The 26,479-nt window shown below is 40.7% G+C and overlaps 2 protein-coding genes across 4 annotated transcripts; both read left to right on the top strand.

The window, feature by feature from the left end:
• The first annotated feature begins 3,288 nt into the window (after window positions 1-3,288).
• On the top strand, window positions 3,289-13,027 carry paqr5b (progestin and adipoQ receptor family member Vb). Of its 2 annotated transcripts, XM_085772781.1 has the most exons (8): window positions 3,289-3,536; window positions 4,736-4,863; window positions 7,876-8,081; window positions 8,928-9,054; window positions 9,738-9,782; window positions 10,525-10,621; window positions 11,791-11,935; window positions 12,489-13,027. In XM_085772781.1, exons 1-8 carry the CDS (start codon window positions 3,483-3,485, stop codon window positions 12,779-12,781), a joined length of 1,095 nt encoding a protein of 364 aa, XP_085628907.1. In that variant the 5' UTR covers window positions 3,289-3,482; the 3' UTR covers window positions 12,782-13,027. The 2 variants fall into 2 exon arrangements, with proteins under 2 accessions (XP_085628907.1, XP_085628903.1); XM_085772777.1 differs by lacking the exon at window positions 9,738-9,782 and having other exon boundaries at window positions 3,334-3,536.
• A 1,280-nt stretch (window positions 13,028-14,307) lies between these two features.
• On the top strand, window positions 14,308-26,186 carry LOC146990406 (kinesin-like protein KIF23). Of its 2 annotated transcripts, XM_085772770.1 has the most exons (23): window positions 14,308-14,406; window positions 15,444-15,510; window positions 15,858-15,986; window positions 16,161-16,266; window positions 16,449-16,585; window positions 16,679-16,791; window positions 16,937-17,107; window positions 18,060-18,172; window positions 18,523-18,644; window positions 19,062-19,164; window positions 19,255-19,334; window positions 19,448-19,567; window positions 19,763-19,922; window positions 20,007-20,171; window positions 20,713-20,879; window positions 21,056-21,229; window positions 21,716-21,934; window positions 22,170-22,484; window positions 24,102-24,335; window positions 24,557-24,645; window positions 25,027-25,087; window positions 25,323-25,363; window positions 25,484-25,713. In XM_085772770.1, exons 1-23 carry the CDS (start codon window positions 14,393-14,395, stop codon window positions 25,497-25,499), a joined length of 2,916 nt encoding a protein of 971 aa, XP_085628896.1. In that variant the 5' UTR covers window positions 14,308-14,392; the 3' UTR covers window positions 25,500-25,713. The 2 variants fall into 2 exon arrangements, with proteins under 2 accessions (XP_085628896.1, XP_085628890.1); XM_085772764.1 differs by lacking the exons at window positions 22,170-22,484; window positions 24,102-24,335 and having other exon boundaries at window positions 25,484-26,186.
• The last annotated feature ends 293 nt before the right edge of the window (window positions 26,187-26,479 follow it).

The following is a 26,479-nucleotide window of genomic DNA, read 5'->3' as shown; positions in this document are numbered from 1 at the left end:
AAGCCACTTAGTGGATGTGCTGATGTTACACAAACATTTAGGGCTTGCCACAGGAGGCTCAGCATGGCTGCATGGTCTGGAGAGAGAGAGGCGGGAGGAGAGAGGGCTTTTGGCCTGAAGCGAACTTGTTACTTTTTCCTCATTAACAGTCTATAAAAGAAGCGAGAGGCGCTGCAAGACCTTCGAGTCCCTGCAGTGGTGCACTTTAATTCCCTGTGATGTTTCCAAAAAACTTAAGCTTTGTGCCCTAAGGTCACAGAGAAATATATTAATTTAACAAAAAAAAAAAAAAAGAGGAAACAAAACCAAACAGGAAAAGTCTGTTAAAGTCTGAGGACGCCGAGAGTGTTTAAAGAATGAAAAGCTTTTTTTGTTGTTTTTTTAGAGGAATGTTTCAGAGCAGTTTACCTGTTCACAGCAGAACCTGAGCAGCCTCTGTTGGACAGCACTGACACCTTGTGGCAGCACAGGACAGTACAGGCATACAGTATAGTATACACCTCGACATAACAGAAATCCTCCAGCAATTGTTAAATGGACAGAAGATTAAGTAAAATAAGTACAAAGAGTCTACAAACTGTTGTGGAGGGATGAGCAGTGCAAAAACATTGAGAGGAAGGATGATGGCGGTGAGACCTGCACTAATTCTTTGCTGGGTTGTGTTGTGCCTAGGCTACATGCTGTGTTTATGTTCAGCTGGGGGGGGGGGGCTGGTTAAATCCCCCTGCACTGATGATCAAACAGCAGCAGGAGGTCGAGCTGCTGTGATGAACTCTGGCAGAGCTTTGGCAGATCTCTTCTATTTGGATTCAGCTGAGTCTGGAATGTGATTTATCGTGCTGTTGGTGTTTTGTTAACCTGTTACACAGAGGAGACAGGCATGTGCTGTCTGTGTTTTGTGTTGGCTGCCATGTTCAGGTTTTGAAGTAAGTGCACACCTGACCCCACCTAACCACCACACCCATCTATAGAGCAATAGTCCTGAGACACACAGTCTCAGGTTGGTGGTGATAAAGTGACTTGTTTAAGAAAATGTTGTGAGCACATACAGTGACATGCAAAAGTTTGGGCACCCCTGGTCAAAATGTGAACAGTGCAGAAAGTGGAAGATGAAATGATCTCCAAAAGACATAAAGTTACAGATGACATATTCCCTTTACATTTTAAACAGTAACATTTGTAACACTTTGTATTAACTACACACTATTAAGCATTAGTTAAGCATTAAATACTGAATTCATCATTTATAACACATGAATACTCATTAGTATGTAGTTTATAAACACAGTTAAAAATGTTTTACTCATCACTAATGAGCACTAAATGTATTTATAAACTACATACTAATGAGTATTTATGTGTTATAAATGAAGAAATTACCTAATGCTTAATAGTGTGTAGTTATTGCAAGTGTTACCTAACATTTTATTTTTTATCTTTTACATTTTTAAACTGACAGAAAAGGAAAAGTGCCCACAGCACAGGTTTGGCCACCCTGCATAGTTAGTAGCTAGTAGCCCCCCCTTTGGAAACTATCACAGCGTGTAAATAGTAAATATCTTGTCTGATACCATGGTCAAAGTTATCTGAGAGCTCAAGTCTCCTTGAAAACAAAAATAATACACTGATATTGCTTAAAATGTTGCAAAAAAGTGTTTCATGTTTAACTTGATGCCTTTTGGAGATCATTTCATCTTCCACTTGCTGAACTGTTCACATTAACAGAAATTTTGACCAGGGGTCTCCAAATGTTTGCATGCCACTGTATGGTATCAAAGTATATCAAATACATGCAGTTAAAGTGAAGAAGCTCAACAGATGTGTTCAGGTGTTCATCCTCTCTCAGCAGACACAGTGTGGTCACCATAGTCCTATGAAGCAAAATGTTTTCATCACCTGATCTTGTTTTCTATCCTCAGGTCCTCTCGGGACATAACCTCAGCTCACCACTTTGTTTATACTGGTGCCATTGAAAGTCATGATGACTTACATATTAACCGACTGGGAGCCAGACCACAGTGACTTTCAGTCCAACATGCTTCTGTTGGTTTATTTATTGATTGATTTGTCTAAACCTGCACACCGTTGCTCTGACTCTGACTGCTGCTCCGCTCCCCTGAGAGAGAGCAGAATGAGCTCCCAAGGTGCACTGCTGTAGTCCATGTATTGGTTCATCACAGTGAGCTGTTGTGATTGCAGCTTAAATAACAACACGGCGAATGACTGAAAGTGGTTTTGATGAAATGTGCGGCCGGTGGTTTGGAGGGTAAACTGTGGTTTGGACTTGTTCAGCATAACACAACCAAAGAGTTTACAGGAACATTGTGATAAATAAAGTGTGAATGTGTGTAGAAGAGTGTCAGACTTGAACAGTGATTGCACAGAAGCCTCATACTGAGGATTTGGCATTCAAAACCAGACTCATTTAGGTTTTCCATAAAACCTTTGAGATGAAGCATTAACTTATCATTTGTGTTTAAACCTTAGCAAGTTCAAACACAGTAAGATTACAGTAATGATTGCTACAGATTTACCTCGAAAATTAGGTCATAAAATGGCCAAAGTAAAAAAAAAAAATCACTTTGCAAAAATAACTCCTTATTTTTTTACTTCCTAATTCTGCAGCAGCAGTCAGATGTGTTTGCTTTCACCCCTGCAGAGTTTGAACAAGATAAGAGTCCGGGGAGCTGTGTCTGGGCTCGGCCACCTCTGCTGGGTGTGACGGCTGCCGTTCGTCTCAGGGCAGATGGTGACATGTCAGTTTCACCGTAAGACGAGCAAGAAAGTAGCATGAAAGGAACTCTGTTGACTTTTAATGACAGAGCCATTCACGCCCTTTATTCATTCATGGAGCCATGCAGGTTTTATCTGAGCCGCCTGAAACTCAGGACAATTTCTGAGCTGAGCTTCTCTTGCTTTTGAGTTCTGGTTAAAAATTGCAAAAAAAAAAAAAAAAATGAGCCCGAGTTGCACACCTTTAATTCCTGGAATTCACTGAAACCTGCTCTGCTGCCTCGCCTGTCATTTCTTTGTGTCCGGAAGATAATACAAGACTGCAGGACTTTTGTTTTAGAGACAACTGGATTGTTTTATTTTCATGTTAATGGAATGTTGTGATTAGATGGAAGAATAGTGGCCATGAGTTGGATCCCATCCTGAAAAACTTGTCTGTCTTTTAGAGAATTTAGAGAAGTTCTGTGTGTGTGTGTGTGTGTGTGTGTGTGTGTGTGTGTGTGTGTGTGTGTGTGTGTGTGAGCATACACCTGTGTGCACATTCTCTCCACCTCCACAGGGACAGGCAGCCGGAGGGGGGAGTGGCTCAGGTATGCTGGATATTCTCGCTGGGTTTGAGTAAGGGAGGAGATGAAGGGGAGGAACGTCGAGGACGGCATGGCAACAAAAACCTTATAAAGACGGAGGAACACCCCGCCGGCCGCTTCAGACCAGATCACCTCCCAGACAGCAACGGCACCAGGGCCATCATGCTCAGCCTCTTCAGACTACCACGAGTCCTCACCATCAATCAAGTCCCCAAAGTAAGTTCATCTTCTGTACTGTAGGACGTCTAGCTTTCACGGTCAGACTGAGCTGAGATCAGTTAGAAGGGAGTGTAACAGGGAACCGTAAGACAAGAAATGCCTCTGGTTATTTTCTAGAAGTCAGAAAGCTTGTTTGAGAAGGATTCTACGTTTTGAACATCCAGTTCTTACTTCTATCAAGCCCAAAGTTGCTGCCATTGAATGAAATGTGAAGTTCTCGTAAATCTGTGCTTCCACCTTTATGTGGCTTGTGACAGAGAGGAAGGAATTGTTTGAAGGACTTTTGATAGTCCTCAAAAGATGAAGGTTTCCAGCAGCATCAACCTCATCTTAACCTTCCTCTTGTGTTCAGGTCACCAGTGACCCGTTTTTAGTGTTTTAATGCATAAAAGTACCACATAAATTTGTTTATAGCATCAAAGCTTTTTGACTTTGTCAGGAACCTCTATTTAAACAAAAAAAAACAAAAACAATTCACAAAATTCTAAAATGTTCTGGTTAGAATTATGACATTTGTGGTGTTAGGGTTGGCTTTGACCTGGTTATAATGATAAGAACAATAATGGGAGTTCAAACTGAAATCACAAGTGAAAAACCAACCTTTTCATGGATAAGGAAGCCTGACAATGTAACCAAGAGATGAGAAACAAATGGGATGATAAATAATTGTTTTTAATGTGTTTTACCGCTGATTTAAGACTCGGGTCAAAACTGACCTAACACCATAGATGGTAGCAGAAAGCTGACAAGAGGAAGGTTACATTGAAGCCAAGGAGTATACTGACAAAAAGGCCCAGGGGCCCACACCAAAAAATATTCAAACCAATATTTTCATGGATATGAGGCCTAACAATGTAACCAAGAGAAGAAAAACAAATTAGATGAAAAAAATGTTTTTAGTGTATTTTACATCTGATTTCTGAACCGAATTGACCCGAACACCATAGATGGTAGCAGAAAGCTAACACAAGACAAAGGTTAATCAAAACCAGGATTAAGTCATGTGACACCTGATATGAATCTTGGGGGGACACTGAACCACTCTGATAGAAACATACAACTCCTGCACCACTGAACATTTTCCAGTTTTGCGTATTTTGTTACAGTTTGTAAAAAAAAAAAAAAAAAACGTTAAAACAGGCTTTTCCAACTTCTCATTATGACAGTGAACTAACCAAGAGTTTTTCTTTGACAAGGTTTTTCATGAGGACAGCATCATCTCCGGGTACCGACACCCCCGCAGCTCCGCCACCGACTGCATCCTCAGCCTGTTCCAGCTGACCAATGAGACGCTCAACATCTGGACTCACTTTCTGCCCACATGGTACAGCTTGACAGATGTTACTTTTTCTTTGGTGCATCACACGTTCTCAGAGTCATAAACATGTTCACAAACCTGTTCTCTGGATGGGTGCAGTGAAGCCATTCAGGCAAACTGCCCCAGAGGTGACAGCTCAGAGAACAGTGCAGTTTTACTTTACACAGAGAGGAAAAAGTATTGTTGCCTCATCCATGCAACATGTGGTTAATTGTGTGATTTCAGATTTTGTCAAACTGAACACATGATTTTCAAAATTCTCACTGAAAGAGAGTAGAGTGTTCCCGAGGAAGCTTTCTATGGTTCACATTCAGAGGCAAGATCTTGTCAAGGATTAATCTAGAATCTTTTCTGAACCTGTCTCACTTATCATGCATCATAGAGGTCACACGAGTCTGATGCAAGTCAGTCTTCTTTCTGATCACTATGATAAAGAGAAAGAGTCCCTTCTAGGGATGTCACGATTACTTGTTTTCACAATTAATCACAATATTAAACGCCACAATTAATTTATTGTAAAGATTCCTAAATACAGTCACTTTCCAAAAAAGATTATGTTGGAACCATATCGACAGATGTGCACCCAAGTAAAGGTAAATGCATAGATACTGGTCCATTTACCTAACGTAACACTGAACTGGTGTCATTTGTAATTAACAAAACAAAATAAACTTCAACATTTGACAATTTATGACTTGAATATTTCAAACACTTCCCTTTGGGGATTAATAACTGATCCTATATTACAATAATAAATACTTCAATCGTACCAACAAAATCTGTAATCATGACATCACTAGTCCCTCTTTTCACCATACAACTTCAGATTTCAGGCTAGTATCCACTTAGATAAATTTCCATCCAACATCCACATTTTCAAAAAACTGGCAAAAGAAACTGGCAAAAGAAACTGGAAATGAACGCGTGTTTCCACCCATTACTGTTATACAAATATTAGGAGTTGGATAATCACAGGAGATAAACATCTGGTGGGGCTAATTTTCCAGTTGGGTGCCATTAAACCATCGCGGAGGAAGGGAACACAATGGGGTGATGTAATTAAACGAGCAGCGGTCAGCTCAGAAACGATGGAGCACGTATAGGAAAGGATGAGAGAAATGTGACATTTCTGTTTGTTCTCTCTGCTTCTGTTTTTACTGCGTACAGAGGGGGGCTCCAGCAGTGTGTGTTTGTGTGTTCTAGGATTGATAGTAACTACAGAAGCTCCTTCACCTACTAGCCACACTGCACTTCCTCCCAGCTGAGATACCAGTTGCTTTGGTGCTTTAGTCCACAGAGAAAGTGTGTTATGTGTTTATGTGTGAGCACTAGTGTGTGTGTGTGTGTGTGTGTGTGTTGGGGATATACTCAGGTCACTTGGGTGTCTGTATCATGGGATCCAGCATAAACCTACAGGACGGTGGCTAATGAGCACATCTGTGCCTGAGGCTTTCATATGAGATGCCACAATTAGTTAACTGCTCAGTGACGGGGAAAAGCACAAATAAAGTTGATTTGTTAATGAGGTGCACTGAGACGTGGAAGCAGTAGCCACGATACACAAGGCAAACTATAGCCTCCTGATAAGATTACGCTTTTTGTGTAGAACTGTTTGCTGTTGTGTAACTGATGTATGTATGATGTAACTGGGTGAAAACTCCATGATACTTAATTATCAACATCTTGATTTTTCCCTGCACTGCGATGTGCGGATGAGAAGCCTATTTAACATCCATCCATCAGCTTTACCGCTTATCTGTGCATGGGTCACGGGAACTTTTAACCACTGAACCGCTGTGTCCCCCCTTCAGTTACATATAGCTAATATAAAGGGATAGTTCAACACTTTGGCAAATTGGCCCATTGCCATAATCCCTGTAGTTTTAGGAGGTTCATTACCTTTAATTGTCGGTGCAAGCTATTTTTAGAACGGCGGAGCAGAGCCGTGAGCTGCTCAGAGCTACGCTACGGAGGCTAATGGGGTTTCTTGGTTTCCCTCATCAAACTCATCAAATACACAATCGAACAACTCCAAAACGCTGTCGTGAACAAGTTGTGACCTGCACATTCACCATGCTATGAGATAATAACAGAACGTTATGAAACTGAGCCGTTTTTGAGGTAAATACAGAGACCGCTTGCCAAAAAACTGCCCCCAACGGGAACGCGCATCAGCAGTTTTGCATGAATTTACCTCTAAAGAGTGGAAGCAGAGAGAACAGCTCTATCCACAGGTCAACACATTCACAGCTCAGAAATGAACAGTAACACGTGTTTGTTTGATCCTTGAACAACAAAGTTGTGGGTTTATTGTAGGCTTCACATTGTGACTCTGTCAACAATGTAGACTTGAATGAAGGTGTGTTTACCCTGCACTTACACCCATATTTGGTGCATGATGTATAGATGTCACACAGCACATGTTAGGCTACTCCCTTATTCAGTGTTACTACTATGCTACCAGTAACCAATCACATCACCCCCATCTCTGCTCCCTGCACTGGCTCCCCTTAGCCTTCAGATGTCATTAAGATCCTGGTAGTGACTTTCAACGCCCTGCATGGGGCAGCCCCCCCTTACATCTCTGACCTTCTCCAGCCCTACGCCACCTGCCGGTCCCTAAGGTCCTCCGACCATCCTGGCTGACCAATCTAAAAACAGAAGATGACTGAACCTTTCAGTCTGTGGCCCCCAGGCTCAGAAATGCCCTCCCCCCAGACCTGAGAGCCTCTGCCTCGGCAGATATATTCAAGGCAGAGCTAAAAACGTACCTTCTTCAACAAGTTTTTGAATAGCAGGATATTTAATTGTTACATTCAATGCTGTTTTGCCTTGTATTCTGTGTCTTTTTTACTGTTTGTGTGAAGCGCTTTGTGACTCTGAGCGGCAAAAGGTACTATATAAATAAAGATTATTATTATTATCATTATTGAATATTCAAAAGCCTATTAATCTAAATCAATCACGCAGCATCTGATCCAACGTAATCAACTGGATGTGTCTTGTTCCTCCTCACAGGTATTTCCTATGGAAGCTGGTGACAGTGGTGCTGATGCAGGCAGCGTGGCAGGACTCCTTCACCTGGCCTCTGCTGATCTTCCTGCTCTCGTGCTGCATTTACCCGCTGGCGTCCAGCTGTGCTCACACCTTCAGCACCATGTCAGCACGGGCACGACACATCTGCTTCTTCTTTGACTATGGTGCCCTCAGTTTCTACAGCCTGGGTAAGTGCATGTGGTTCACTGTCGCATGGCTCACCAGACACCAGGGGGAGAAATAGTGATACTGTTTTAACAACTTAGTATCAGTAACAGATATGATGTTAAAGGGATGGTTCAACATTTTGGCAAATTGGCCCATTGCCATAATCCCTATAGTTTTAGGAGTAGGACTGTTACCTTTAAAGGGATAGTTCAACATTTTAGCAAATTGGAGTTGTTGGATTGTGTATTTGATGAGTTTGATGAGGGAAACCAAGAAATTCCATTAGCCTCCGTAGTGTAGCACTGAGCAGCTTGCGGCTCTGCTCCGCAGTTCTAAAAACAGCTTGCACCGACAATTAAAGGTAACGAACCTACTGCTATGACTATAAGGATTATAGCAATGGGCCAATTTGACAAAATGTTGAAGTATCCCTTCGAATAATAAATAAAATAACCCTAACCCTAACCGCATGATATACAGTATGAATCTTTTAAAGTGGCAGGTAAGTGAAAATATAAAATGTTGTGATTCAAGACATCAAATTATATCAAATCAAAATAAGTGGTTAGAGCAACATGCCAACATGAATGAGTTGCCAGTGGTGATACTCGTGACATTTTGTGTGTGAATAGTCTTTGAACTCTACAGTAGAACAGCCCTTGAAAATGATGAGTAATTTTGAGGCACTATAGTTTATGACGATGGAGTTGAGCTGAATGGCGTTACCTTGATATCTGAATGTAAATTCTGCTGGATAAAATATATAAAAAAAAGATCAAATGTTCTGGCTGGAGTGTGCTACATCATTTACCTGATATAAAACACACACCTCTTATGATGACACTGCTGATGTTTTGTCGCTGCAGGGTCAGCAATCGTCTACTCCGCTTACGTTTTCCCGGATAAATGGGTAAACGGCCTCTTCCACCAGTGCTACGTCACCATGGCTGTGCTCAACACTGTCGTCTGCACCGGGCTGGCCTGCTACTCCAGGTATGGAGAGAAGATTCCCTTAACCCAGCTCCCACACTCATTCTGTCCCTGTCTGGGTTTGTCATGCAGGTTAAGATGATAGAAAGCTGTGCATCTGTTGTGATGCTGCTTGCATGATGTGCATGTTAACTTTATCTTTTTCCCACTTTCAAGTCACAGTGCTCAGCATTTATTTTTTTGAAAGACAAACTTTCGGTTCCATTTTGAAAAAAACCCACATCTGGTTATAATAGTGCAGGATGAGGATCTCTGCTGATTTTAGTATGAAAACATAAAACAGTGGAAAGTCACATTTCCCATTATATAAAGCTGACAAATACCACTGACAGGATAGCTTTAATTTAGATTCAAGTTTCACAAGATACGCTATAACAGCTTGGATGATAAAGTTGCAACTTGGAAAACAAGTTGAATATGTTTTTGGTATGTAGTGGGTGGGGTATTTTGGAATGGTTGGACAGTTTAAAGGTGTGGAAATACCTTCAAAAGTGTGTTAGTGATTCTGGGTTTCTTAAACAACATTCATAAGAATCAGGGATATTCAGTGGCCTTCATCACTGAGGAGCAACGTGCCACCGCCTCTCGCATTTACAGCTGTTATCACAGTGAGTGCTGTTATTTTCTACATGTACTGAATTAATGTTGGCTTGTTCTTCTTTCACCCGTCTCTCCCCGCTGCTAAGGCTTGGCTTACCATTTCTACAATATAATCATGACACCGTAAAGAGGTAAACACCGTGCACTTGCCTACAACTTGCTCTTTCTGTCTCCTTCCACTCTTCTGTCTCAACTGAAACTTTGGTGTGCCTCAAACGCTACAGGCAGTTTCCACCTTTAAAATGCTGACATGTCTTCACAGTTACATCATCCAACAGACAGTAGGCTACTGACTGGGGCTTCAAATGCAGAATTGAGCAATGCACAGTTAAATCCAATGGGTGTTACCTGAGTGTGGCTATAGAGACCAACACAAAACAGTGGTTAATTGTAGGTGTAGTTCCAGCTGGGCCGGTCAGAGGAGCTGACTAAACCAGTAGCCAAACATGTTCTGTAACAAACTGTCTCTAACTTTAACCACTTTTTTATTCACTTACAATTTAAATAATTGGGTGTTCTTCTAAACAACTTTTTTTTAAGAAAAAAAAGAAAAAACTGCATATGTGACAGTTCTGTGCAGCATATCATTGTGATGGGATATCCAACATGCAACAAAACAATCCTTAAATCTCTTACAGTCTGTCACAAATGTACATAAATTGTTTCAAGCTCTTTGATTCATTTCACATTTAATTAAATCGTTTTATAAACAAATTGTACCTAACTGAGACATCATCATTAGTGATGATGTACAACATGTTGTCATAGCTTCCTCCACGCCTCCAACACAGTGTAACCATGGGGTATATCTTATATTATATTATATTAGGGGTTGTTGTCATTCATTACAGTAAACAATATCTTTCATTTCAGATTCCCTGAATGCCAGAGTCCAAGGTTCAGCAAATGCCTCCGTGTTGTTGCCTTTGCCTACCCCTACCTGTTCGACAACATTCCTCTGTTCTACAGGGTACGGCCACCTGCACACCTCACACACGTGCATCTCCACACATTTTAAAAAAAACACAGAGAAGAGTGTGTAAAAAAAAAAAAAAAAACATAGTCCAGTATAAGGCCCTACAAGACAACTTCAATGAGTGAGTGAGACAATACAGTATTTTACCTGACATAGATCCATCACTGTGTTTTGGTCCTGGTGCCCTGTGCTCACACTTTACATTGTATCAGTGATCATGATGAGGGTTATCTCAGATGTCTTATGACTTCAAGTATGAAAATTGTCCTTCAAATGCACAGAAGGGTGACACAGGCTGTGATGTGTGATATGAATCTGGCCCTGCCACATTGACAGAGTTGTGAAAGAAGTTAAAGAGTTGATGGAGAAAGGACTGTGTGTGTCTGTCTCTTACTATCACTATCAGCATTAAGGCAAAAAAAGAAGGGATTTTTTTTTTTTTTAATGATGAACTTGCTTGGACACTTGTTATTTAACACACAAGTAGACGTTGAACAAGTTCATCCCTGTTTAGTGTCCCCTGGAAACATTTCAGTAGTGGCTGTGTCTTTTCATGCGTTTCCTAGAGTTTGCAGTGCGTTGAGCTCTCAGGACCACCATTCTCTTTACCTGAGATATTTACAAAAATGGAGACTGTGATATATTAAGTTACATTTCTGAACATGCACATTACATACAGTACCAAATAAACAGGTCAGTTTTCTTACATCATTTGGTAGGCTATTAAACTGTTATCGAGCACTGGAGCAAAAATATCTACAGGGGTTTGGATCTTTGGGTAACAACAAACTAAACGGCCAGTGTTTCTTCAATGATGCAATAAATCTGCAGAAAATTCCTTTAATTGGAATAAAAGTCTAACAAACCCTAACTATTGGTAAAATGACCATGAAGGTGTTGTGAGTGATTGTGGGTCTGAGGCTGCAGCAGGACGAACACACTTTTACTTTGTGAAGATTTGCAAAACATTAGCCAACATCAGTCCGCAGACACCTGTCAGCTCCTCCTCTGGGTGGTTGAGTGGCTCCATTTTTAAAGACAAATGATACTTTCTAAAGAGGTTTGAGCCTTGCTGATACATTTGAAGATGATAAAAGTAGTTTCCTGTTTCGTGAATGATGGTGACATCACTGTTGCCTCTGCTCTGTGTGCTGCGTTGGCAGGTGTTCCTGTGTGTAGGGGAGGGATGCACAGACAATGATACCAACATCCTCCACTACAACCACATCGCCTTGGCTTCCCTCACAGGCTTCCTGTTTGCCACACATTTGCCCGAGCGCCTGGCACCTGGCAGCTTCGACTACATAGGTAAGACTGATCTGAGGAGTAGATGTTGTTGTCAGGAGTATGTTAAGCATCTCAGATAATCATCACCCTGCTCTGTCACTTCCCCTCTCTAACCTACTGTGTCTTTTGGCTCATTGTTTCAGTTTTACAATTGATGGTTATGGTTTACTGTTGTTTGGTTCCCTGTCACACAGTGGAGCCAAAGAGACAAATATTTTCTTTAGGAAACTGGTGAGAACCAGAGCAGAGTTAATAGAAGAAGGCTAAATAAATAAATAAAAGTTAAAAGTTGAGCCATAATTGCTGGCTGTGTTTGCCAACAAGTTTCTCATATCAACCTACAAGATGATCACGGTTGACTATCTCACTGTTGTGTTTGCACATTCTTTCCCACTGTTGTCCAACGGACAAAAAGTCAGTTAGCGCATATTTAGGTTAAAAATGTACAGTACAGTCCCGTCAGTTTATTTTAAATATTGTGTTGTTTCCAGAATTTATATAGGAACATTTTCACAATATTTGATCTCTCACCAGTTTTCTCAGCTCAAACATGACTCGACTGCTCCCTCTGCAGGTCACAGCCACCAACTCTTCCACGTGTGCGGCATCCTGGGCACCCACTTCCAGATGAAGGCTCTCGAACAGGACATGGTGACGCGGCGCACCTGGCTCCTCGAACACTCCATTCCTGTCACATTTTCCAACTCAGTGGGTGCAGCTCTGCTTTGTTTGCTGCTAAATTTGACTATTATCATCCTCTTCAGTCTACCACTCCTCTGCTCCTCTGCACCAGCCTGCCAGGAAAAGAAATGTGGTAAAACTCCAAAGAAAACCTCAGCAAAGACAAAGACCTGCCCCTGCTGGTAAACCTCCAGCTTCATAAACCACAGCTGAGGGATCTTAGAGACACATGAACAGAGTGCATGATGGGTGATATGAAAACATTGTAAAGAGCACTTCTCAGCTTAGAAGAGCAGACTTGATGTTTAAAGGAGTGATAGACTGCAGTCTGCACTAAAATCATGGTGGTATTTGTCCATCAGACATCACTGTGATGGCTGCTATCAGATGTGGTGGTAAACGGAAAATAAGGGCATCAGTTGCACAGTTATCCAACTGAAAATTAACAAAAAAACGTTATATACAATGAATCTACCTAAATGTTTCTGACGAAACTTGTTCCAATAAAAAGCTACTAATGTAGCAAATTAGCTACTTTATTGGACAGTGCTTTGTATGTTATGTCAAATATAAAATGTAGATTTACTGTTAATTCCTGCAGACACTGTATCGTTTTATATTTATAGTGCTTGTAGGCTATTTGCAAACAGCTTGTGCTGAAGGACAGTCTGACAGGAAATGTAAATAAGTTATTAAGTGACAGCTGACTGGATTGTAGGCTACAGATTGTAAAACCACTGTGACATAAAACACATCATGACAAAAGAAGGCGAAGATTTTGCTTGGAGCTGCCTGCAAAGGCAACCTAATAAACTAAAAGTTATGCCACTGATGATGTATGGTTTAAGCAGAATGAATGTTTATTTCCCTCACATGATTGCTTTGTCTGTACCACTGGACACTGTCATATTATTATTCTTTTGAAACACTGAAAGTATTTAAGAAGCCTACAATGTTATTTATTAATATTTTTAAAATAAACTACACATGACTGACTGTGTGTCTTCCTCCCTCAAATGAGAGTCCCCAATGCCACAGCTTCATTATTTTTCCTTCAACTTATACACATTAAAATGTGTTTTTAAAGCATGGAAAAAGAACATCTATGCCCTCCACATCCGAATGAGACTTGGAGAGCAATCTTTGCACGAGTTCAAAGATTGACTCCTCTCACTGCTGTGGACAAGCACTCATGAAATTTAGAAAAGTCAAAATATCCTAAATACCCTACATCTATACCTCCTAGGCTTGTGACATGATGTAATTGTCTCCAGCTATTATGCAGCTATTCACTCATCTAGTCTGTATATTGTATGCACTGTGGTGTGTAGCATATTATTTCACACTTAGAATGTAGGCTACTGTTATTTATTGCTTTTCAGAAGTACGTTCTATGAGTAGCCTAGATTTTGTTTTTGTTTTTCAGATAGCCTACAAGGACTAAAGACAGACTAAATATGAATATAATATTAAATACACATAACACATCTTAGAGTGGTGAGTTATTACAGTTTACTCAAGGGGAACTGGAGTAACAATTATTTTTAATGGCTAATCAACGCTGCTGGTCCATGCTCCAACACAGCAAGGTGGCAGTAAAGCGTCTTAACGTGGCCTCCTGACCGCCATTTTAAAAGAGAAGAAGAGGAGGAGGAGAGGCGGGAACTTCCGGTTCGGAACGCCCGGCCTTGCGCTGTGATTGGCTGAAATATCTGACTGTTGGGCCAACGTTTCTCAAGAGGGAATTTTTAAAATCGTGAAGAGGCGCTCTGTCCGAGAGAGAGCTGGACATCAACAATGCAGAGACCAGGGTGAGTACCGCCGTTTGTTCCTTTAAGGTTAATAAACAGCACACAGTCTACAAAGTACACAGTGCGGTAAACATTATGGAGTTACGAAAACTAACCTGCGAGCAACCAAAGAGTAAAACGGACAATGAGAGGGTTTAGTTCCGTAGCGTTAGCGTTAGCTCGTCGTCTGACCAACGATGGCGAGTTGCCTGACAACTGGTCGGTAGTGGCGAAATAATAACTTAACACTGGAGCTAACTTACACCATCTGAGACAGCAGGCACTTTCACACGTGTGAAAGACGCTCTAAGTTAACCCTCCAGGTTAAATTAAAGTTGTAGTTGGTTGTTATATGTCTTTCTGTTGACGTCGTCGTCTTTCCAGAGTGTATTATCTTACGTCTTTTTGTTTCCTCATTCAGCTGTGAGGTGACTCTTGGTTCTTTATTTTGGATCCGTGTTATCTTTTTGTCGCTATGTGGTCGTTTTCATCTCAATGGTTGTTTTGTGTATTTTGTCTCGTCTTAATTGGCCTCAGAGCTCCAGACTGCCCCTAAATTGGGGCATTTTGCCAGACAGTGCAAGTATGGGCACACTAGATTCCTCCAAATTCTGACCTTGGCTTAGCATGTTCTCATTTTTGTGATGAACCCATTTCTCTGTTTCAGTTTTGTGTGGAAGGGTTTGACTGCACCTTCAAGATTAACTGTACCTGAATTATGTGAGCCTTGTGTCCCCATACATGTTACTTAGTTTAACTGTCTCACACACACACTCACCTACACTTGTGCCCTCACTCATAAGTTTAGCTGTGTTCCATATGTGATTTTTGAGTTACTCTTGCTTCTTGATTTTATGTTTCTATGTTTGCTTATTCTGTTTACTGCTGTGGTCTTCTAATTTTTTGTTTTCATGTTACCAAGGTGAGATCTCCTTAAACCTTCCAGGTTTTTTAATCTCATCTGCACATTCTGTTAACTGTATTTTAATTATTTTTGCTTGCTTGATTATAATATTGTACAAATAATAATAAGGTCTGTATTGCTTCATCACATACAGCAAAGGCAAAACTCCCCGGCGGCCAGGCCCAAAGAAGGCATCCAACATAGATAAAGATCCTGTTGGAGTAAGTAAACATCACTTATTTTGCTAATCCTCAAACTGCAACACCATCACACCACAGTCGTGCTAAAAGGGTAACATGTTTCTTTTAGCCCCTCGTGAAATGAAAGAAAAGTTGTACCAATTACCCATTTGACCAAAACTGTATTAAACATGAGCTAGCCTAGGGGTTCTAATAGATGCACAATTTTAAGTGTTAAGGCAGTGGATGACATGTTTTAAAGTTGGCCAAACACAGAATTAGTAGCTAACATTGCTGCCTTGTAGAGCCTTCAAAATATTGCATTAATTAGTTGTTTTTTTTAATGTAGTTCTTCTTCCTGCTGTGATTCTTTCCTCCACTGTATCTAGGTATACTGCCGTATACGACCGTTAGGAGCAGGAGATGAGGAATGCTGCATTGAGATGATCAGCAGCTCCACTATTCAGCTGCATGCTCCAGATGGTCTTAAAGCCAACCGCAATGGGGAATACAAAGAGGTAAATGTGTTGCTGCCCTTGCTGTCTGACCATGTAAGACAAATCCATTGTTGCATATCTGTCGATCTTTGGCACTAACCAATTAAATGCATGATCATAATGTATGATAACATCACATTTTTGGTTTAATTCTATCGATGTGTGCTGAATGTTTTCTCTTTGTTTATTCATTAGACGCAGTACTCCTTCAAAAAAGTATTTGGTATTAATATCACTCAAATGGAGCTGTTTGAAGACGTTGCCAAGCCGCTGGTAGATGACCTCATTCACTGTAAAAATGGTAAGTTTATTGCAAGGCTTGTACTGTTACTGTATGACATGTCATGTGCTGTGCAGAAACTGTAGGCTATTTATCCCCTGATGGTGAAAGGATTTGTCCATCGGTTTAAAGTTTGTTGAACAATTTAGAGCTGATGAGTATTAAAGAGCACTCTAATCTTTTTGTTATTGTCACGTTCATAGGTCTGCTGTTTACGTACGGTGTTACTGGAAGTGGTAAGACATTCACCATGACTGGCTCACCTGGAGAAGGTGGACTCCTGCCCCGATCTTTAGACATGCTCTTCAACAGCATCGGGCCCCTTCAGGCCAAAAGATTTGTACGTCTCTCATTTATTTATTTTTTGTGCAGTTGTTCTTAAAATAACTGGACGGGCATACATTTACTTGAAATGTTTGAAATCTTTGATTAGGTCTTTAAACCGGACGAAAAAAATGGGATGGAGATTCAGAGTCAAGTTGATGCTCTCCTGGAGAGACAAAAGCGAGACAGTCAGCAGTCGGTGCCCAAAACACCATCATCCAGGTAGCTGAGTCATTTTATAATACATTTCATTTTCTATGCTAATTTATGGTATTCATCAATACTGATTAAAATTGTCAGGAACTGATTTTAAAGTTGATATTTGCTATTTTTAATGTTATTTTCTTTGGTCTCTTTATTTATTCAGGCAAAAGCCTGACCCCGAGTTTGCAGATATGATCAGCTCAGACGAGGCATGTAAATCTGAGAATGTGGACGAAGACTGTTGTTACAGCGTCTTTGTGTCCTACATCGAGATCTACAACAACTATATTTATGATCTCCTCGAGGATGCTCCCTTTGACCCAATCAGACCAAAGTAAGAAACCAGCTTTCAAATCCTGATGTGCTTCATAATACATATTGTCATGTAAAATCTTACTTCAGGTTGTTACCTCAACCTTTTACCTGATTGCATCTGTGTCTATTGGTTTGTTTGTTAGTTTTTCAGTAGAATTTAGCAAAAGTACCAAACAGATTGTACAAGATTCAAGTCAACATTTTTTTTGTGTTACTTTTCTAAACACTGTGAGCATATGAGCATATTTCAACACTTTAATCAGTCTCTCAGGACGAATACCTCTGAGTGCCATTCTAGTTTATGGTGCTTCTTGTGATGCAGATGGAGGCTCGTATAGATCCCTAACTGCATCCACACACTTACACCCACTCATGTCAACTATGAATGTTTCTCTAATTATTGTGCAGCAATGCATTCCTGTTTCATATGCACTATGTTCTCTGTGCACCGCGTAAGTTTTTCTTGCTTCTGTGTTGACGAGATGCACTTTTTAAAAAGTCCTATTTTTGTCAGGTGGCTTGGTGGAGGCACGCCTGTACGGAACAATGAGTTCATGTATGTGGCCAGTAAAGCAACATTTACACAGTGGTTGGTTTATTTGTAGTTGTGACTTGGCTGTAGCTGACATGTTGTGTGTGTCAGTCCTGTAAATAGCATATAGCATAGGTGTAGCTTACTAGCTTTGTGTCATGTCAGTGGCTGTTGTCTTTAACGATTGGCTCCCAGCTGTTACTGTTAATGCAAAGACACATACATCTCGAATGGCTTCAGCTTGTGTGTAATCGAGTTGTGCATGTGTCTGTGTACCCCTCAATGTGTTCATACTGTGTGTCTTTACATTGTATTTTGTTGTTGGCACTAACATCAAGCATTTGCCATTTGACCTCTTGCCGTTTGGCTTGCTAAGTTGGCACATTATTGTTACACATTGTCGGTGAATGTGTTGACTGATGTGATTAACTTGTTTCAGAACACCCCAATCCAAGATTCTCCGTGAAGATCAGAACCACAACATGTACGTGGCTGGCTGCACAGAGGTCGAGGTCAAATCTACAGAGGAGGCCTTTGAAGTGTTTTGGAAGGGTGGGTGCTAATTATTGATTTCTCTGTTATAGTTCCATTGCATTCTGTGTTCTGTGTGTTCCTTACATTCAGGCTTTCTGTATAACATGATTTGGTACAGCAAGACTGTGGAAACCATCAAATCTTTTTTTGACAAAATTAGAATTTTAAACCTTTTTCTAAACCTTTGTATTTCATATAAGGAGGCCATACTGATATGCCTCAGGGCAGTTTTGAGCTTTATCATACGTCTACATCGTATTCAGTTTGTCAGCCAGGTCAATAGAAATAATTGGACAAAGTAATACATTTTTTATTTAGCCTCTGCTATTATTGATCTCACATGTCTTTATGATCTGCTCTGGTTTCAGGACAAAAGAAAAGGAGGATAGCCAACACTCAGCTCAACCGTGAATCCAGTCGCTCCCACAGCGTGTTCACAGTGAAGCTGGCCCAGGCACCACTTGATGCAGATGGTGACCACATTCTGCAGGTAACATGACAACGTCTCCACATCCATTCTGATTTTCAGTTTAATGGGATAGTTCAACATTTTAGCAAATTGGCCCATTGCCATAATCCCTATAGTTTTAGGAGTAGGTTTGTTACCTTTTGGAGTTGTTGGATTGTTTAGTTGATGAGTTTGATAAGGGGAAACCAAGAAATCCCATTAGCTTCCGTAGCGTAGCTCTGAGCAGCTCACGACTCTGCTCCGCCGTTCTAAAAATAGCTTGCACCGACAATTAAAGGTAACGAACCTACTCCTAAAACTATAAGGATTATGGCAATGGGCCAATTTGCTAAAATGTTGAACTGTCCCTTTAAGCCATCAGGCCGAATAAGCATGCAGTCTGTGTCGCGAATGATTCCTGAACTGCGGTGACGCTAACGGTGTGTTGTTGAAATACAGGACAAAAACCAGGTGAATGTGAGTCAGCTGTGTCTGGTGGACCTCGCAGGCAGCGAGCGCACCAGCAGAACCAGAGCAGAGGGAAGCCGTCTCCGCGAAGCCGGTCAGTTTATTACCAACACAGGACTGAAGTCAACTAGAGGCATTTTCCCTCTACCTGCAGATTTATGAGGTGTCTTTGTGTCATTTACAGGGAATATTAACCAGTCCTTGATGACACTACGCACATGTATGGAGGTCCTGCGTGAAAACCAGATGTGTGGAACTAATAAGGTTGATATTTTCTAATCTGTTTTATTTCTATGTTCAGAAAATTCCGTTTCATTCTCACTGTTGGTCATTTTACAGTGGATCCAGTTTCACAGATCTTTTTTATTCTCTTCCAGATGGTGCCATACAGGGACTCGAAAGTCACACATCTGTTTAAAAACTACTTTGATGGAGAAGGGAAAGTCAGGATGATTGTGTGTGTCAACCCAAAGGCTGATGATTATGAAGAAACTATGGTATGGCAATGTAATTGTTTTATACAATGGCTTCATCAAATCCTAATGAAAATTTGGCCAGATTAGATTTGACCACATGGTTTTGTTGCTGTGTCCCCTAAACAAGCAGAATTCCTCATCTACATTTATGATGGACTATTCCAAAGTGCTTTAAGGAATAATGTTTCTAATATTGCTTCTCTGTGTGTGCTGTAGCTGGTGATGCGCTTTGCAGAGATGACCCAGGAGGTGGAGGTGGCTCGGCCTGTCGACCGGCCAATCTGTGGCCTCGCTCCAGGACGCAGACACAGAAACCAGGCCTTCAAAGACGAGCTGTCACGGCGCCTGGACGAACGAGGAGGTCCTGCTAATGCTGGTTCGTCATCATTAGGTCTTCAACACTAGCTACTCTTACATGTCAGATCTGCATCTTAAAAATGTCACATCCCGGCTCACACAGGAGATGACCCAGCTCTGCTGAATCAACTCATAGAGAGCCTTCCACCACTCCCCCCATGTGAGCTGGTGGACCCAGCTGATGATCAGACGCTCCCACGCCTGATTGAAGTCCTGGAACGGAGGCATCGCGTCCGTCAGATGATGACGGAGCAGTTCAACAAAACTGGTACAGGCCTGTTTTCTACATCAGAGATCCTGCGTCAGTAATTTCATTCATTAGAGCCATTGTAGTGATGGAAATGTGATGGCAGGGTTTCTGGAGTATTTTTTGTTGTCTCAGCTGAATTATGCTGCATTCACATGGAATCTGGGAGACAGCAAACCAGATGTTATTTTAGTGGACAAGAGGCCGGTAGAGATGGCCACGGTAAACGGCCATGTCGTCCGAAGTTAAAACATTTGAACTCTCTACCATCCACCGCTACGGAATTCACAACCCGATATGATGTTTTTGAGGGAATTTAACATAAGTTTCAGTTTCAATGCAGTTTCAAGAGAAATTAGAAATTCAAACCCATATATGTATAGCTATGATAATAACATTAAATAAAACACAAGAATTTGTTGTGAACACCATTGGCATAGCAACATATTGTCACAAGTATATTGTTTTGCTGTCGTGCCGTTCTGTCGAACCATGCTGAATGCAGCATTAGAATTTAAAACATTTCAAATGGTTGAAGACTTACATTTATTTTTTTCTACAGCCTGTACACTGAAGTCCATGTTAGAGCAGTTTGACAATCAGATCAATGCAAAGGATACCTTCCTGCACGACCAGCAAAGCAAGCTGAGCCAGAAAGACAAAGTTATCATCGGCCAGAAGTCGGAGATTGAACGACTGGAGAAAAAATCCAAAACATTGGAATACAAGGTGTTTCCTCATTCACTTCCTCTTTTATTCTCCTCTAATCTGGATTTGGTTTGCAACCTTTTAGATGTGTTTATAACATTTCCTTTGGGTTTTTGATTGAATTTAAGAGAACCTTGTAGTTACTGTGATGCTTTATTTTCTGTCTTTTTGTCCCTCACACTGCTTGTCCTCTTCAGATCGATATCCTACAAAAGACAACAGACATGTATGAACACGACAAACGCTCACTTCGGCAAGAGCTGGAGACCCGCGAGCAAAGGCTCCAGAGAGAGCTGTCGGAGAGGAGGCGCATGGAGCAGCGCATGCAGGGCATGGTGGCAGACACTAAACACAAGTGGGAGAAGGAGTGTGTAAGTGGCGTGATTGACAGCAGTCTTACTATTTGGTTTGTATATCAAGAGCCTGTACATATTGTTGTAGTGGTAATCAAGTATATCAGAAAAGTAGAAGAAACTCACTATCTAGTTATAGACTTACTTTCATTACTATTCCATTACTCACCAAAGCTGATCTTAGTTTGTTACACAAAACGATGAACAATAATTTGTATTAATATAAATTTATCTTCTTAAAAAGGTCCATTCAAAAGGATGGAGCCAAGATAAGAAATTCCATTTACTTTTTTAATATGACAAAAGATTAAACAAAAAACTGTGGTGCTGACAGATTGCAGCTTTGACAGTGGAAGATTCTGTTCATCACTTGTAGTCATTGATGTATGACACCTTCAACAGGTAAAATTTGTGACACAAAACAGTTTTGGAACAAAAATAATTGAGAGCGCTGCATCAATAGTTTCTGGTGTTTGTTTTTTTGTTGTTGTTTTCTTGCACTAGGAGAGACGAGTGAATGCCAAGCAGCTTGAGATGCAGAACAAGTTGTGGGTGAAGGATGAAAAGCTGAAGCAGCTCAAGGCCATAGTGACAGAAAGCAGCAGCAGCAGCAACGGTGGTGGTGGAGGCTTTCTCACTGAGCGTCCAGAGAAGCCTGAGAGACCCTCAAGAGAGAGAGACCACAACAACAAGAAGAGATCCGCCTCACCCTCACCACTTCCTGTGAGTCATACCGCCCGTTCCGTCAATGTACATTTGATCACTCTCTTATCTTTAAACCAAGTTTAACACGGACAATTTGCATGGTACTAATTACTATTGTAATAATCTTAAACCTGAATTCTCAGATTTTTGTGCACAGATGCTTCTATACTTCACATTACTGTTGTTTATTGTGTTAGTCTGGAGGCACAGCTAACATCCACACTGCTTGGCCCCATTCCCTCATCACTTTCAGGACTTGAGCCAAACTCCTTGCCACCAAAATCCAGCCAGTGTTAGGTCAGCTCAGGACACGTACCCCAGCTCTTCCTCCAGCACCTCCTCTTTCCGTTCAGTGGCCTCCTCCATCTCTGAGTGGGAGCAGAGGTTCCCTGTAGACTCGAGCAGCCAGACTAGGTACCCCGGGACTCCCCAGGGCAGGAGCCGAGCTCCCGCTCCGTGCCACGGCACCAGCAGCGTGGGTCGCAGGAGAGGCCAGCGCTGGGTCAAAGACACAGAGGCCCCTGCTACGACTCTCGTCCGTGGGCTAGACCTAGAGGCAGGCACAAGGGTTAGTGTGTGTTAGACTGTAGAAGCTGTTAAGAATATGCTGTTTTTCTCTGTGAGCCTGTAGTCTGAGCTTTGCCTCAGAGTAGAGCTTTGCCTGCGAGTGCACCGAGTAGAACCGCCCGTCCGTGTCGTGCAGTGTGCTTGTAAATCCTCTAGACTTGCATCCGAGGCCAGGCCCGCTATGAGTAGTTCCATCATGTTCGTAGTTCTTTCTGTTCCCTGTTGCTCTGTAGAATTGCTTTTTCCTTGTAGTGTATCATCACACATTTCACCACTTCAAATGACAAAAACTTGCCACTATAACAAGCCACATGGCTCCTGCAGGAGTGGATGAAAAAATTGGTAGGGAAAAAAACACGTAAAAAAAAAGGTAGCACTTGACACTTTGAAAACATCTTTATTGTTCACTATTTGCAATTGCTGTCATGATATCATCTATTTTTTCTTGACACCTCAACATGCAAGTTTCTGGCTTTTATGGATCCAGTTTCCATGACGGTACACAACATCAAGTGCCACTACAGCTAAACTAAACAGACACATTAAGCAATTTAACAACGTGGTCATTATGTTGAACCCAGAAAGAAAGAACAAAATAACAATTTAATGCTCAGTTGCTGTTTACAGTGTTCTGTCACACCACAAACTGCTTCATATTATTAATATTAATATATTAATATTTGAACACAAAATTAAACATTATATTTAATACTTATTGACAACAAGCTGTTTTGCCATTCTTTAAAGGAGACATATTATGCCCCCTTTGCACAAATAAAATAGTTGGTTGGTTTCAGTGCCTGTCCCTTGAACCACTGCTTGCCCCACCCAACCCCTTCTACTGGTACCAGGTAGGGGTGGTATAATGCAAATTCAAAACCTAGTTACATCACTGGAAGACAACTGAGGAACAACTCATAAAACCACATGGATTTCAACCTAGGGAGCCTGAACATTACAGATTTTTCTTTTTGTCAATTCTCACATTTTGGAGGCCGGATGGCAAGACAAACACCCAAATATATGTTAAAGAGCCTTCAAAAAGTGATATTTCCATAATATGTCCCCTTTAAGACTATACTAATGGTAAAGACTTTGCTGTGCAGTTATTTCTAAACATCCATGTAAACACTGCATCAGTCATCCATGCTTCGGCGTACATCTTGCCCTGAATCTAAAAAATATTTCTGTGCTGGTTCTGCATGTAGTTTTTTAAATCCTCCAAACATTTCTTTACATCTGCGCTGCTTTGCATGCTAATTTCTACTCACTCCACTGAACTACTTTCAGTCCAATGGGACTTTTGTTACTTGGAAAAAAATGTACTGCTGGAAGACCATAATGTTTCTTTGGATTGTGATTTAATTCTCCCTGCAGGAGGGCCACAGGACCTTGGGAAATTTGTCTCCTTTGAAATGTGAAATGCATTTCCACACTGATTATATTTAATGGGACTTGCCTCGTCCCTGCATGACTTCCAGTAGTACATTTATTTTCAGTACAAGCTAATACCCTCTAATGATCGACCCTCACCGCTAACCCTTAACATCAAATGGTCACCAGTGGTGTCACATGTAAATAACTTTCTGGTTTGTCTTTCTCACACTGGGATCACCAGACGGCCCCTCCAGTGCGTCCAATGCACAGACGCTCACACTCTGCGGGTGGGGAGAAATGGGTAGACCACAAACCACCTTCTAATTTGGACCTAGACACTGTCATGCAGCCAATCATACCCAATGCAATCAAAGTGTCGACCCCTAACGAGAAAGCTCTGTCTAAATGCCATAAATATGTACTTAGACATCAAGAGCTTGCCTCTGACGGGGAGATCGAGACCAAACTGATCAAGGTAAAATTGCATAATTACTTAATTTGAGACTCTTCATTACTTTATATCTTGCATGAATTTGACTTTTACCCCCATTCATTTCCATTTCACACACGGGTCCTGGTTTGGTAAACCAATGATCCCTGTTTTCATCCCCTTCTTGATTTTTTTTTTTTGAGTATATGTTTCTCTCTCTATTGTCCCTTCAACATTTGTGTGAGTTATTATTTGAACTTCCCCAGGGTAATGTTTTTAAGACCAGAGGTGGAGGACAAGCTGTGCAGTTTACTGACATTGAGACACTAAGACAAGAGTGCCCAACAGCAACAAGGTACAGTATTCTCTCAAGTACTACAGATACTTCTATGTGAGTGTGCATGGTAATAGTCTCATAGTACCATAAAATAGGTATCCTTACTTAGGCTGAGTATGTATGTACTTTTTATAAATGATATTTATTTGACAGCATCATGTCAAGATTTCAAGTCCAACCATGGCTTAAGATGTTGAGTTAAAAGCATCAATCACTTACTCTGTGGGTGTGAAAATGTATTTAGGTGCCTCAAACACTTAGTCTGAATGAACATTGTAAATGTTCCACAGGATTAAAGAAATGTTAAAAATGCCCTTTGAAATCTTTGTAGGTGGAGAGTGTAAGCCGTCCTTAAAATGTTTAGTCCAGAGAACTGACAAAGTTCCATTTCTGTTTTAGTCGCAAGAGGCGATCGGGGTCTGGAGAAGGACCAGTTCTAGTGGAGGACATCGAAAACAGAGTAAGATTTTAAATGGAATAAACACAAACATGAAATGAATGTTAAATCATTCCTATTCTTTTTTAGTCATGTTAGCATTAAAGTTAAGACATTACATGTCTTCTATGTGTTTTATGGTATCGGTAATTACGATCTTTTTAATTTGATATGAATTATGTAGATGGTTATAGTACATAGATAGTTTGTTGGGTTTGTATGCATGTATGATTCTAAAGCAACATTTTCCTCCCATTAGGCTCCGGTGGCCAGCACAAGTACAAGCTATGGTTATCAAAAGTAAGCAATAAAATCCTTTGTGTGTGCGTGCATGTGCATGCACTCTTCACTGTTACTGTTGCTTTTTATTTAAATGAGTGTTGTTAATGTTTTGCTTGTGTTTTTGTTTCTTTCTTCCAGACGCAGGAAGCCATAAGTAGCTGCACATAAAAAGGGACTTTTTTTTTTTTTGTCTTGGTAACATCTAAGACGTTGCGTTGTGAAGGGACCACCATATGGAACTATGCATCCTTTTTGAGAGTCAGAGCATTTTTGTCTGTATCTGATCTTGTTTGAAGAAATTATGGTGCAATTACTATTAAATCATAGCCGACAAGATGTTAAGTAAAGCAGAAAATTTAAAAATGTAATTTGCTCAATTTCTGTGCTTTTCCTCTTTGGAATACAAGCAACTTCTTAAAGACATGGACATATTAAATAGCCCAATATGAATATTTGTGATACATTTAAAGTTTTATTTAATCTTTTCACTGCTTTCTATTGCTTCCCAAAGATTAAAACATATGAGCTTTAGAAAATATTTTTTTTTTTTATATCTAATGCTCCTGCTTCTTTTTTTTGAAAGGATTATCCATTTAGTAGATGTAACACTGAGCTTATGACTGCTTATAAAAAAAACAGTACAGAACGCAGTTGATGTAGAATTACAATGTGTAGAGCTTCAGCTGTAAAGATGACACTGTTTAGTAGGTTTTGCCGTAACAATCTCTGACCACCCATGAACAAGTATTGTGAGACTTTTTTCTTCAGTTTGATGACACAACTTTTAAGATGTGTAACACACTACTCTTATTGGTGGCATTAAAATTATTTGAACACCAAATCTTGTCATAATGATTTCTTAAACTGTGAAGACAGGAATTTAATTTCTTCATTTTAAGACCTGGGGCATTATTTTCTTATAGAAAACTATTAGGATTTGTTTCACTTCATCCTAATTTGTAAGCAGTTTTGAATTAAAGGGACAACAAGGAGTTTTGGAAAAGCGAAGCGTTTTCACACTACATTTATGAGCCTCCGCGCGCACCGTGAAATTCTTTGACTGGCGCAAGACGGGCTCATGTTTTCATTAATCAAGAATTGAAGTCAGAGGTTCGAAGACGATCACATACCGCC

This window comes from Trachurus japonicus, chromosome 3 (assembly GCF_045865225.1).
Source record: "Trachurus japonicus isolate A0001 chromosome 3, Traja_1.0".
In the NCBI taxonomy this organism is placed as follows: Eukaryota; Metazoa; Chordata; class Actinopteri; order Carangiformes; family Carangidae; genus Trachurus; species Trachurus japonicus.
This window is presented reverse-complemented; position numbering and strand designations above follow the sequence as displayed.

What these genes read in the sequence shown, in the direction of transcription:
- paqr5b (XM_085772781.1), top strand. Translation starts at nt 3,483, where the DNA reads ATGCTCAGCCTCTTCAGACTACCACGAGTCCTCACCATCAATCAAGTC. An exon ending in CCTCAGTTTCTACAGCCTGG is followed by an intron (nt 8,082 to 8,927) that starts GTAAGTGCATGT and finishes TTGTCGCTGCAG; the next exon opens with GGTCAGCAATCGTCTACTCC. An exon ending in ACATTCCTCTGTTCTACAGG is followed by an intron (nt 10,622 to 11,790) that starts GTACGGCCACCT and finishes CTGCGTTGGCAG; the next exon opens with GTGTTCCTGTGTGTAGGGGA.
- LOC146990406 (XM_085772770.1), top strand. An exon ending in TAGATAAAGATCCTGTTGGA is followed by an intron (nt 15,511 to 15,857) that starts GTAAGTAAACAT and finishes CACTGTATCTAG; the next exon opens with GTATACTGCCGTATACGACC. An exon ending in TGGAGGACATCGAAAACAGA is followed by an intron (nt 25,088 to 25,322) that starts GTAAGATTTTAA and finishes TCCTCCCATTAG; the next exon opens with GCTCCGGTGGCCAGCACAAG.